The following is a 12,011-nucleotide window of genomic DNA, read 5'->3' as shown; positions in this document are numbered from 1 at the left end:
AACTCCCCAACATTTCTTTTGTTCCGTGATCGCCGAAGCGTAGCGCAACAATGTTGGATCCGTTTGCACAGCTCTTCCAATATTGTTGGGGCAACGCACGCTCATTACGCATGGTTTACAAAGACTTATGGGTTGTATCCTTCCCACGATGCACTGCAGGTCCCAACATTGTTGGGAGTTGTTGCATCCGTTTGCTCACCACTGCCAACACGCACGCAACAACTCCCAACATTGTTGGCGCAACAATGTTGGGAGTTGTTGCGTCCGTTTGCACGCAGCCTCAAACTTTGCGCAACAACACGCAACAACATGCAACAGGGTGTGCAAACGGACGCAACATATAACATCCAACAATGTTGGGAGTTGTTGCCCAACAATGTTGCGTCCGTTTGCACGGGGCCTTATGTCGTATTTAAATGTCGCAAAGAATTAAATGTAGACAAACTTTAAGATAGATCGACGATCATTTTAAAATCCAAACACGACACGTGTGTTGCAGCAAGATCGCTGACGCTAACGACGTTGTTGAAGAATAAAAACAGTCAGACTGGTAAAGTTCAAAATACTCACACTTTTAATCAATCCATTACCTCAATAGCCAGTTATCTGGAATAGTGATAACCTTATCCCCCCAAAATTAAATCAATTTGAGTAGTGGAAAACAAATTCAAAGAAGGGACTCTTTGAATTCTAATAAAATACTCGTTAAGAACAACAACAACAAAAAAACTGTCTGACATCAGGAAAGTAAAGTAATAACATATTAATTCAAATGGCAATTTAGTCTCCTGTGCGTTTAGTTAAAACGAAAAATGTAATAATTTGTTCATGCATGTATAAAATGCACCTCGCAGAAAAACGAGATTATGTCTTCCTTAGAACAAGAAAAATACTATGACAAAAAAAAGAGACCGCAGCTTTCTGGTTGAGCGAACCAAAAAATAAATGGATAAACCTCCCCGAAAAGCTAAATTTATTGTAAAATTTTGTTTGAAATTAGAGAGGCAAAAAGAGAAACGTACTCAGAAAATTGGCGTAAGGTAGACGAAAAATAGGTCACAATGATGCCAATAAACGACCTCTGGTTATTTCTTATTTGTTTCGCCCAAAGTAAACAAGTAAGTGTTAAAAGTTATAAAAGTAAAGTATTAAAAACACAATCAACTACAACGGTCCTAGAACCAAGGGGGCGAAGGTTGATCGAACAAACGATCAGAATACTAAAATCAGCAAATAACATTAAACGCACATGAAAGATGTTTCAGTTAAAAATCATTAGTGATCATGTCCAATCTTGGTCCTGTTTTGTAGTGTCGTTAGGTATACGTGATATTGCACCCACCGCACCCTACCCCTTAGCTCCACTTCCTGTCAAGAATCCTAGATTCTCTTCTGTTGTCAATTTAATTGTCAATAGACATCATTTGAAAAAATAGTACTAAAAGGGAAATTAAGAAAGTATGGACTACAGGAGTTATCTTAAGAGAGGCAGATTTCTTTGGAGCTTTTGCTGACAGGCGTAATCTATCCCTGTGCGCTAAAGCTGAATGAAATGATACGTTACGTTCATCTTTGTCGATAAAAACCTGAACTGGACTAACTGTTTTTACCGGTCTGCGCCTGTTAAGATTTCTTGAACTTTTACTCACGAGTGTGATATTAACCACTGCTGCTTGATCTGGGTTAACAGTTACTCTAAGCTTTGTGTTCTTGTACTTTCTTTTGGCCACTCGTACTGTGTAATTACCCGGAACTAAGAGACGCCAGAAATCTCCATCCTTGGACGTTTTGATCTTCTTGGCGCGATTTTCAATTATGATTCTGGCCCCTTCAAGTGGACGGCCCCTCTCATCCATTACAAAGCCCTTCATGCCTGTGGTGTGAACAAGTTCAACGTACTTGAGCAAAGGTTCGCGATTGGCATACCAGTAGGGCTTGATGTATAGTGCTGGAGGGTACTTACAGCAACCAAGTTCCAAGGTGATTTCAAAACAGTTCCTGGATAGAGATAAGGAAAGTCTGAGAAGATCATTAATTTGCAGAACATCGGAAATGTTTAAGCAGCTATTTTTCCACTTCCGTCTAATCCAGAAAATCTCCAGTTTAACACTCAGTCTTTAAGACTTTTGGTTTTGTATTTTTTTAGCGGGGGCGGGGACGGAGATTTTAAATGTGAATTCTTTCTATGAGCGGATTCTTTCTATCAAACCTAAATCCCTAATGAATATTGGCGCGTTTTATTGGGTAGGGGCCGGTAACAAAAATGCTACTGATACCCCCGCCTTTACAGTCCCCAAAAGATAACCGATATGACCAAATGAGTGCCGGATCGGAGGAATGAACTTTTAAGGGCGTCTAGGGGAAGCCACTCGGGAATTTGTTAAAAATAAGACTTCTTGCAATCGTCATTTCCTGCCTTCCGGAAAAAACCCTCCAAATTTTATTTAATATTTGTATTGGCAACTGTAATAATTATCATTCTGCATGCAGATGTCGGGATTTCAGCAGTCGAGAACAATGTGGCTGAATAATCCCGGATAGTGATAGTGGCTGATTTTAGTATTATTGCCGGCGGGGGAGGGGCAGGGAATAACAAATAATGATTTCATTTTACATGACAGGAATGACAATGATGACAAATAAGCAAATTAGGGCTCAACTCTATCTTTCCTAAAAAAGATAACAACAATAATGTTCGGTTTATTGAAAAAATCAATTTTTTCAGATTTGTTATTTCTTTTCGCAACAAACCCAGGCTTCCCTAAGCTATAGTGGATTTGGAAATTCTGCTAGCCTGCGTAGCTGGCGGGATTGTTGTGCCGGGGGTACTTTCTTGGCCGCTATCCCGCCAGCTACGCAGGCCAAATTCTACGTGCGTACATTGTACCTCTGGAAATATCCTGGCTACACCCCTGATTACCTACTAAGTGTTTAAAAAGAAAAAGAAATGTGACCAGGATAAATACCGTACGTTTTGTAATAATTGTAGTCCTGCATTCCCCCGGATATTGGATACCAGGCTGCTCCGTTTGTAATTCCGTCCGCGAACCTCTCATTTCTCTGGATTGGGCATTTCGGGTGCCCAATGTGCATTGTCGGATGCGTCTTTGAATACACTTTTGCTATAGAAACAAAAATGTCGTCATCTGGTGAACTGTAATAAACTCTTGATCCAGACCTCTTCAGCTCCTTTGGGAGGTTATCAAAAGGATAATTGACTACCAGCGTCCCTCCATGTAAGTTGGCTGACAGGACAAACGGTTCCTGGTGAATCCAGTTCATAACTGCCTGGGTTTCAGGTTGTAACTCATTCCTCTGTCCGTCATATGGATCAGGAAAGTTCCGGTTTAAATCCACGCCATTTGCGTTAAACCGTCCCCTGACACTACTGCAGTCGCCTTCGTTGGAGCTTTCCCAGCCATCAGGATTCATCGATGGCAGCAGGTGAATTCTGGTTGTATCCACAAGCCTTGTTACTCGATCATTGCTTCCATAATTGGAACACAAATAATCAGCAAACAGAAGAAGCAGTTCTCTTCCCACAACCTCATTCCCGTGCATGTTTGCCACATACTTGAACTCGGGCTTGCCAGGTATATGCCTACCGGGGTTTTTCGTGATCTCCAATACCCATAATTCCTTTCCCTGATAGGACTTTCCAATGGAATACAGCCTTGTTATGTTGGGATAGGTGGCTGCTAATGCTTCCAGTACTTGATGTAAGGCTGAGTTGTTGTGGTGTGTTGCTTTGACCGGGAGGATACCAGAGGACTGAGCCCGTTGGACGCTGTAAACTATCCCAAGGCAAAAAATCAGCCATGTTGTGGCCATTTCTTGTTTTGCTCTGAGAAAAAAAATTCGGAGGAGTTTCTTACATGTGGATATTTGGATATGTCGTAGTTGTATTTTCCGTCTTAGTTGTGTAAGCTCCGTAACATCTTAGTTTAAGTTTAGTTCCAAACTTTGGCTAATTCACGCTGAAAAGGTAAAACGAGACAGCACACGGAAAGCCAGCCATGTTGGGGTAAATAGAGTGATATAACTAAAACAGAGCCGGGGGAGCAGTTTTTAAAGTGCGGGGGCCGATAGACGTTTTGCGGCTCTCCACTTACTTCAAATCAGATAAAGGATCAAAATCTACCAATAATAAATTTAGATGCTTTTGATACGTCCGCAGCCGAATATCCTTATTCCAGCAAAGATACTTCAGATGCTTTTTATATGAACATGTACGTTACTTAATTTTATTCATTTATTTATTTTTCAAAACGTGGGAGGCCCTGGCCCCTCAGTCCCTCTCCCTGCGTGGGCGCTGTAAAACAAAAACTCGTATATGCCATGTGTACGTGCGAATACTGAAATACAAGTGCTGAGATACAACCAAGATAGGGGATCGAGTAGGGATAAATAGTTTTTAAGAAAAATTGGTGGGAGGGTACTTGACGAGTTTCGTTTTCAGTTTCAACAAAGAGAGCTTTAACAAAAAAAGGTGGGGTTTCGTGCCTCAAAACGACGTTATTAGAACAAAATACTAACACCATAGTATTTGCTGAGAATGAGACTGATTATCCAACTTAGGATCATTAACCGGATTTCCTCATACCAATACAAAAAAAGTTCAATATGAAACGGCTTTCTTAAAAGTATGATTGCCCAAACACTTGGGATTTTTTTGGCCATTAATTTTCTTGACACATGGGTGGCAATGTTTAACGCTGCAAGTTCTAGAAACTGAGCACTTTTTTTAGGTTGGGGTCAACTTAATCCTATGAGTTCATGCTATAAACATCGGGATGGAACAAGGGTTGGAAAATTTTCTATAAGAGCTCGGACTGAACTGACATATATCCATTGAGAAAGAACACATCCGAGCCTGCGGGCTGTAGGCTTTCTAGTTGAGGATAAGATTGAAGAGACCGTTCGCTGTGTTTTCAACGTATCGGAAGCCTGTTCGCAGCTAAGGAACAAGCTATCATGTCTAAGCTCATTTTTGCGGTTTCGTACTGCTATTTTAGGGGTTTCCTGTTAGTTTTTGCGCCAGCAAAGCGGTCACTAGTTGGAGTCGCACACCCCAGATTAGCTATTTCATTGCATTTTTCTAATAAGCCGAAAGAAACTTTAAGGAGCAAAAATTTATTGAGTTCCAAACTCGGTTTAAGTTTATAATGAAAATATTACGAGCCGTACTGTTATTTTTATAATTTCACACCCGACACAACAGTCGTTCACAGGCGGTGCCCAAACCGAAAACATTTCATAGCAGAGTACTCGGGAAGGGGTGAGATCTTCCCACCACTTTTTTGCACAGATCATAACACTCAATACACCACGAAAAACACAAATCACCAGGCATACGTCGAGTACATACCTATCTGCAGCTGACTGAACTTACTGTTTAAACAAACCAAAAATACACGATTTTGCATACTCTTTTTAAAACACCCTTTGGGATACATTTTTCGAACCAAACTAAAAAAAACTCACTCTATTCTTCTCTCCTTGCATTGCCGTAGGAAAAGGATAAATGAACTGTATAATAGTGATCAATAGAGTGCAACACGTGAATACGTTCAAAGGACGTTTCCTGTGTGCTAGCACTGATTGAAGTCTTGGATTCTTTGCATTTCTGTCAATAATTGTTTTACCAAAAAAAATGCTCAGGAATATCCCCAGCCATGTGTTACTATATCATTCCAAGTCGCTCTTTACTAAAGATCAAATTACTCTATTGAACAGTATCGAACTCTAAATTCAATTTGTTTATAGTGTATTCCTATTGTCGGTAGAAAAATTCCATTATTTCCGCACGAACGATACTAACTTTTATCAGCAGCAAATTATTATTGAAGAGTAAGATCGAGTGCTGATCAGTTAGTGATCATGACAGTTTTAAACCCTAAAAATCGCATGGCCTCTCACCTTGTCTGCCGCAGTAAGCCTTGTACACAAATATTTTGTCTTCTGTGTATCCAACAACTAACAAGCGAGTGTTGACCGATGAAACTGAGAAGTTGTATTATCCAGACTGCTGCTGTTGATCACAACACTTCGTTCAATCTCATTCTCCAGAGATATTGTAATGCCAGCATGCTTTCGCTCCGAGATTTAATCTTTGTCGGTTTTCACTTAGATCACTTCCGGCCGCAAACCCGTCAAATCCCTGCTACTTACAAAGAACAATGGCGACAACAACGCTAGTACAAGCCGCCATTGTTCAGAGATTGCAACTTGCTCATGTACAGTGCGCAACACTGACTTCAGACATGATTTTAATATCCCAGGGCGATAAAAAAAAGTCATCTCAAAATTGGCTTAAAATTGATCACGGCTTAAAGGAATTTAGTTTAGCTTTTGACCTCTTTCAGATGAAGGATCTTATAAAAGTGTATCAGTAGTCTGCTACACAGCCGTTTTTAGTTTAGAGGACCTCAAAATATATCAAGGCTCTGCCCGGAAAAGCTTTAGGGTGGGGTAGAGATAACTGAATATTCTCACACTCGATTATTTTTGCATGACAAAAGCGAAAAACATTTTTCATGGATTCATAAGCCGTCCTTTTTCATATCCGCATAACATAAAGGAGCACAAAGGTAAGCAACGACGACCACGACGGAAACGATAGCGGCGGTCTAGCCTGCATAACAGGCGCTGCCAAACTGTACGTGCATCACAACGTCATCACACTTGGTTGGTTCTTTACCGTCATCGCAGTGCTACCATGAAATTTTTCTATAATTTCTAGCCGTAATTTCAAGTTGTATGTTGGCTAGTATGAACACATAACGACGATTCCTCAGTTTTCTTTTCTCTGAACTTAGAAGATGCGGAAGAAGCCAATTGCCTAGTATAGATACGTTGCGTAACTAATTCTAGAAAGATGTAACTTGTCCGGGTGGATAGTACTTTCTGGTAATAGACTGTTGTTGTGGATGTTCGCTGGATGGGGTCATCCATTAAATTAACCTTTGCTATTTGGATGATCCCAACTCGCTCCTTATTTAAAACTACAATTTTTATTCTTTACTAATTTATTTGTCTTTTTTTCAATCTGTGAACTGGTCACACGTAAACAGAGCTGAGTGAAATTTCTCTTCTTGTCTTCTTGTCCATAATGGGGTTGCATTTTCAATAGAGTTGATAGAATGGGGACTATGGGATCGCATATTTCAGAATTTGCGGGGTAAGAGTATTCCTGTTATCAGGGATTTAACACATGACGGTTTTTACTACATTATGGTGGCCCGAACCTATTTATTTAGGCGTTGGTTATGTTTTTGAATCGGGTTTTTCGGCAGAAAAGATTTAACCGACCTCTATGATTTTTGGCATCCTTAATAAAGAATGGTCGAACTTTAAGATAATGCGAATGCAGTCACGATTGAATTCAAACTTGCAGATATAAAACTAGAGAGCTCTGAGGCTTATTTGCCAAGGTTAGAGAAAAATCTGTCTTAGGGTTTTCGTAATTATCACAGTCGACTCCCGATAACTCGAACCCTCGCTAACTCGAACCTCGCGCTAACTCGAACCAATTTTCGTTTTCCCTCAGGTCATTTTCTACATAATTTTACCCTCGATAACTCGAACCATGTTCTGAGCCCTTAAAAAGTCGGGAAAAAAGCCGTCTAGGGGCGTCCGAAATATCGAATTTTGGATTTCCTATTGACGTGTTGTAGGAGTATAGTTTACTGGTGGACGCTGATGTTGATTGTCACAGGCTAACATGAAGCAGCTTTTCTTCTCAAAACAGTAAATTTAGGCTATGTTTTGTTACGTTCATTCTTATTTATAATCTAGAAGTCTGTTTTAATTTTCATTTAACATTTCTACAATTACATGTGATTAAAATGTTCACTGCGCATGCACAGTAAAAACTGTTTTTTACCTTACTCTCGGCTATTTTCTTCGAACTCCCAATAACTCGAACTCCCGATAACTCGAACCTTTTTTCGATTTCCCTTGAAGGTTCGAGTTATCGGAAGTCAACTGTATATGCCAATATCTCAAACGTTTTTATACCTACAAGAAAATAAACATTTTCTTAAAGTTCAACTATTCTCTATTAAGGATACCAAAAATCGTGGAAATCATTCCTGCCGAAAAACGCCATTCAAAAACATAACCAACGCGCATGTAAATAGGTTCGGGCCACTTTTTAAGTTTAGCAAATGGGTCATTTCACTGACCTAGCAAAAAGGCTTATACAGTAGAGATGCATAAACTGAAAGTGACTAAGTTGGGATCACGAAAATTGTATTGGGCCAAAACTGTCCAAGATGGGTATACAACTATCCACAGAAATAATAGACTTTATTAAGGTGCTGGTTGTGAGAGGCCAGGAAAAACTGCCCCAGGTAGCCCCTCCCTCCGGGCAACTGGGCTTTCCACTAATGAGCAAAACACAAATGTAAAGGAAAGAAATTGAATTAAGAAGGTATCATTCAAAACAGATAAAGTAGTTAAGCCTAAAAAATTCCTAGGTGTATGTAAGGAAAAGAATTTTTGATAGGAATAGGAATATCAAATTGACAAAGTTACAAGTGAAATATCATAAAACTAGAGACAGGAATTATGGCTTAGGCACCGAGGCATTGTGTGAATTGTGTCCCAAAACTTCTATATACACCTGCACTATGTCGTATGTGTACTGCAATATCATGTACACAAGTGCATATCAAACGCTCGAATTAAGGTGGCTCGATACAATAATTTTGTAGCGACACCTTCCATCTTTGAATCTCTCGTACTTACACAAATTGATCTTTATGGTAAAACCATTCTAACAGATGTATTACCCAGGCTTGAATTTATTATGATATTATTTTTTGGGCGATCACGTGCTAATGACGTCATAATATTTAGCTATTTTCGCTATTGTTTTCTCCCTTTTTACAACTTTATCACGTTTCGGAAAGCCGTTACGGAGGGGAACCAAGCGCGGTAAATTCTCGCGTGCTGCATGGGAATTTGAATTGTGCTAAACTCGAGGCAACGGGAAATTTCAAAGCAAAAATTATCCAAATCTATCACATTGCTTCAATATTTACTCAACTTTGCGCCTACGTTAGGCAATTTGAAATGTTTCAATAGAGAGGAAAATCGTTCTTGCTTGGATAAACAGGTTCTTATAATTTCGGTTAATAAAGTGGCAAATTTCTGCCAGCAGGTTCTTAAACGACTAGGTTCTTACACGCGGTTTTTCACTGTAATGACTTTTTACGCACTAAACTGCACTATTTATATATCCATACGTATGTTAATCGCAACCTGCCAAAATAATTCACATAAAACAATGGACTGAATAGTCATAAACTGGTCATAATAAACGGTTTGCATCACTGAAACGGCATCAGTCTTCACTGATAACGGTGATAATACAACTGAGGACAAATTATGGGAAATTCCTTTTCAACAGTTCACAGGGGCCAAACTCTTGAGTAATTTACCGAGAAAAAAAATTAAGAAATCTAAAAAGAGTAAAGAATTAACAAGAGAGATAATATACAAAATCCATTTGTCACTCAGTGTACCCTCAAAGTAGTAGCTCAGAGTATCTCTACACGAATTCTTTTTAAACTAGTACTGTGGAATACCGCCCTCTCTTAGTCCCTTTATTCTATCTTACTCCTAACGTTGTAGATTTGTAATAATCAAAGCACCTGGTGCGTTTGTAAACTACATACTTTCTAGAAAAGCTCAACATAAATTGCTCGTGCAAAGACGTCCTGATACTGTAATATTTAAATGTTAAACAATATAAATGTATCGTCTGTAACTAATAAGACGAAGGAGAAATGAAAGAAAAAATACGCGTCTTAAATTCCTTATGGAATTATTGTTATGTGAGCTTGTGACTCTCACGAGAACAGTAAAAGTTCCTATCCTTGGAGCTAGGGTCTGAATAACAAAGCATAATCATCAAATCACAGTTTGAAACCTTTACAGAACGCTCAGGTAGAACGCTTAACAGTTTCGACAGAAACATGTGAACCATGAACTTGGTTTCAGTGGCCACGCTAATTTTGTCCCCAAGGGACAGCTGTGCCTGGCACAGGCTGCCAGTTTAGCTTATGGCAAGTCTTGATTGGTAAAGGACAGTATCAGATGAAATAACTCAGCACCCGTCTCTACCCTCCAATAGAGGGCAAACGTAGGTTGTCGTGGGTAATTGCAAGCTGAAAAAGTTGATATGGTATGGGATAAGTGGTTTATAAACGGTATATTCAATAAAATCCATGTCTGGTAACTGACTAAGCTAGGGATCACGGATACAACACGACCTTAACGAAAATAATCACTCACTCACTCCTGAGCAGCCTCAGCTGTTGTGGCATATAAATACCACATAGCGCCTTTAGATTCCAAGAGTGATGAATACTCTGAGTAGATAGCTGGCCGGTCTCCGCCGCAGAGGATTTTTAGTCTTGGGTAATTCCTTCCAATAACTCTAAACAGGATTTAATTTAGTCTCCAAACCCGGAGGTAAGGGTACAACAGGCCGGGTACCACAGGCACTACAGGAGATGCTAGTATGACAGGCCTAGGCCTACATACATACGCGGCTAGTTACGCATCCTTAGCTATTGAGACTTATTAAGTATAATGAGGTATTACCATACGACAAATGATTGGTATGATTGTGAAAATTAGCAGGATTTGACTAAGGGGTCTGGCTTCAGACGTTTGACATGTGTTCGTCATGTCTTGTTTATTAGGTTAATGTTTGTATTCTAAACAGGTAGCACTTATGGCAGGTGTTGGAGCTGAGTTTCTGACCAAATTAAAAGACTCATGCACTTTTAACTGAACCAATCTTATAGTTTTACCAAATTAAATGACTCTACCGACGGGCACAAAAATTCATTATTTCCTTCCCCCTCTAAAATACAAAAAGACAAATTTAATAAGACCATTTAGTCTTTCATATTTTCTGGATTTCGAAGGTAAACTTAGTGTAGTGGAGGCTCATGAGGAAGTTCTGCATACTATGTATTGCAGTAGTCCTTTCATTTTCGACTTAAAAGCATTTATAGCAAATCTAAACTAGATAATGTAGTTCGAAAGCCGAATTTTCTGTAGTTTTAAGCGTATGTGGTCGTTGTTTTCTCTTTACTCCTTTAATTTACCCCCTTAATATAATTAGCGAGGAGAGGTAGAAATTACCTACCAATTTTGATGTTTATGCTCCCTATAAGATTCATTAGGCTTGTTCTTCATGGACAATGTTAATTGTTTAAGCACTGAGTAGCCTGTTTTTGGTATCAAGACCTTTTAGTCTCTCGGCTCGTCCCTCCCCTTAAACAGGTATTTTCATTTTTTATGATATCGCTTATGAATTCTAAAATGATTCTCAACCGTTTACAACTAAGCAACTGTGGCTGGTATGTTTAGCGTTTGACTATATGTTCCAAACGCTATAGCGTGAAGAAAAAAAATCATTTTTCTCATGAAATCGTCAAAAACAAGAATAAAGCAAGACTAGAATGAACACCAGTAAAGGAAACATTCTACACGGTGGCGTAATGGATTCGTCTAACAGCAATTTTCGAATGTCGCAAAGTGAGAGAAAAGTTACTGCAGTGGCAGCTTTCCCAGTTTGAGATTTACTACTGTTGAATGGGAAATATATCTGGACAGAGTTAACTACGTACACTTTCACTGTTTTAGCAGACCCGACAACCGGATATTGTAGTAAGCACCTCAGCAAAACACAAAACGAAAAATATGGAAACTTTATCATCGTCTCAAATGTTTCATTATCCGGAGGAGAATTGAAGAATTTATCTTCCACAGCAAAACAGTAGTTGCATTAAACTTATCTTCGACCTAATTTATCAGTGAAACAAGAGCATTATATTTCACCGACTTATTTTACATCATTAAGATTACTCGCTTACCCTGACCACCTGTCGTAAGGTTCAGCGACCTTGATTTCCCGCCAAATGATCCATATTAGAGCCTAACGCTTGTCAAAAATCTCACATGGATACTGAGTAGTACTTTTTTATATA

At 39.2% G+C, this 12,011-nt stretch overlaps 1 protein-coding gene across 2 annotated transcripts; it reads right to left on the bottom strand.

The window, feature by feature from the left end:
* Nucleotides 1–551: 551 nt before the first annotated feature.
* LOC140927987 (carboxypeptidase D-like) lies at nucleotides 552–11,265 on the bottom strand. Of its 2 annotated transcripts, none has more exons than XM_073377700.1 (3): nucleotides 11,168–11,265; nucleotides 2,972–3,844; nucleotides 552–1,998 (listed from the first exon to the last, which is right to left on the bottom strand). In XM_073377700.1, exons 2-3 carry the CDS (start codon nucleotides 3,829–3,831, stop codon nucleotides 1,404–1,406), a joined length of 1,455 nt encoding a protein of 484 aa, XP_073233801.1. In that variant the 5' UTR covers nucleotides 3,832–3,844; nucleotides 11,168–11,265; the 3' UTR covers nucleotides 552–1,403. The 2 variants fall into 2 exon arrangements, with proteins under 2 accessions (XP_073233801.1, XP_073233800.1); XM_073377699.1 differs by lacking the exon at nucleotides 11,168–11,265 and adding an exon at nucleotides 5,920–6,286.
* Between the last annotated feature and the right edge of the window lie 746 nt (nucleotides 11,266–12,011).

The sequence above is a fragment of the Porites lutea genome, chromosome 2, assembly GCF_958299795.1.
Source record: "Porites lutea chromosome 2, jaPorLute2.1, whole genome shotgun sequence".
Lineage (NCBI taxonomy): Eukaryota > Metazoa > Cnidaria > Anthozoa > Scleractinia > Poritidae > Porites > Porites lutea.
Note: the sequence above shows the minus strand (reverse complement) of the source record. Positions and strands in the feature narration are given on the sequence as shown.

Coding starts and splice junctions, on each gene's coding strand:
- LOC140927987 (XM_073377700.1), bottom strand. CDS start 3,831: ATGGCCACAACATGGCTGATTTTTTGCCTTGGGATAGTTTACAGCGTC. Junction 1,999..2,971: donor GACTACAATTATTACAAAAC/GTACGGTATTTA, acceptor ATCTCTATCCAG/GAACTGTTTTGAAATCACCT.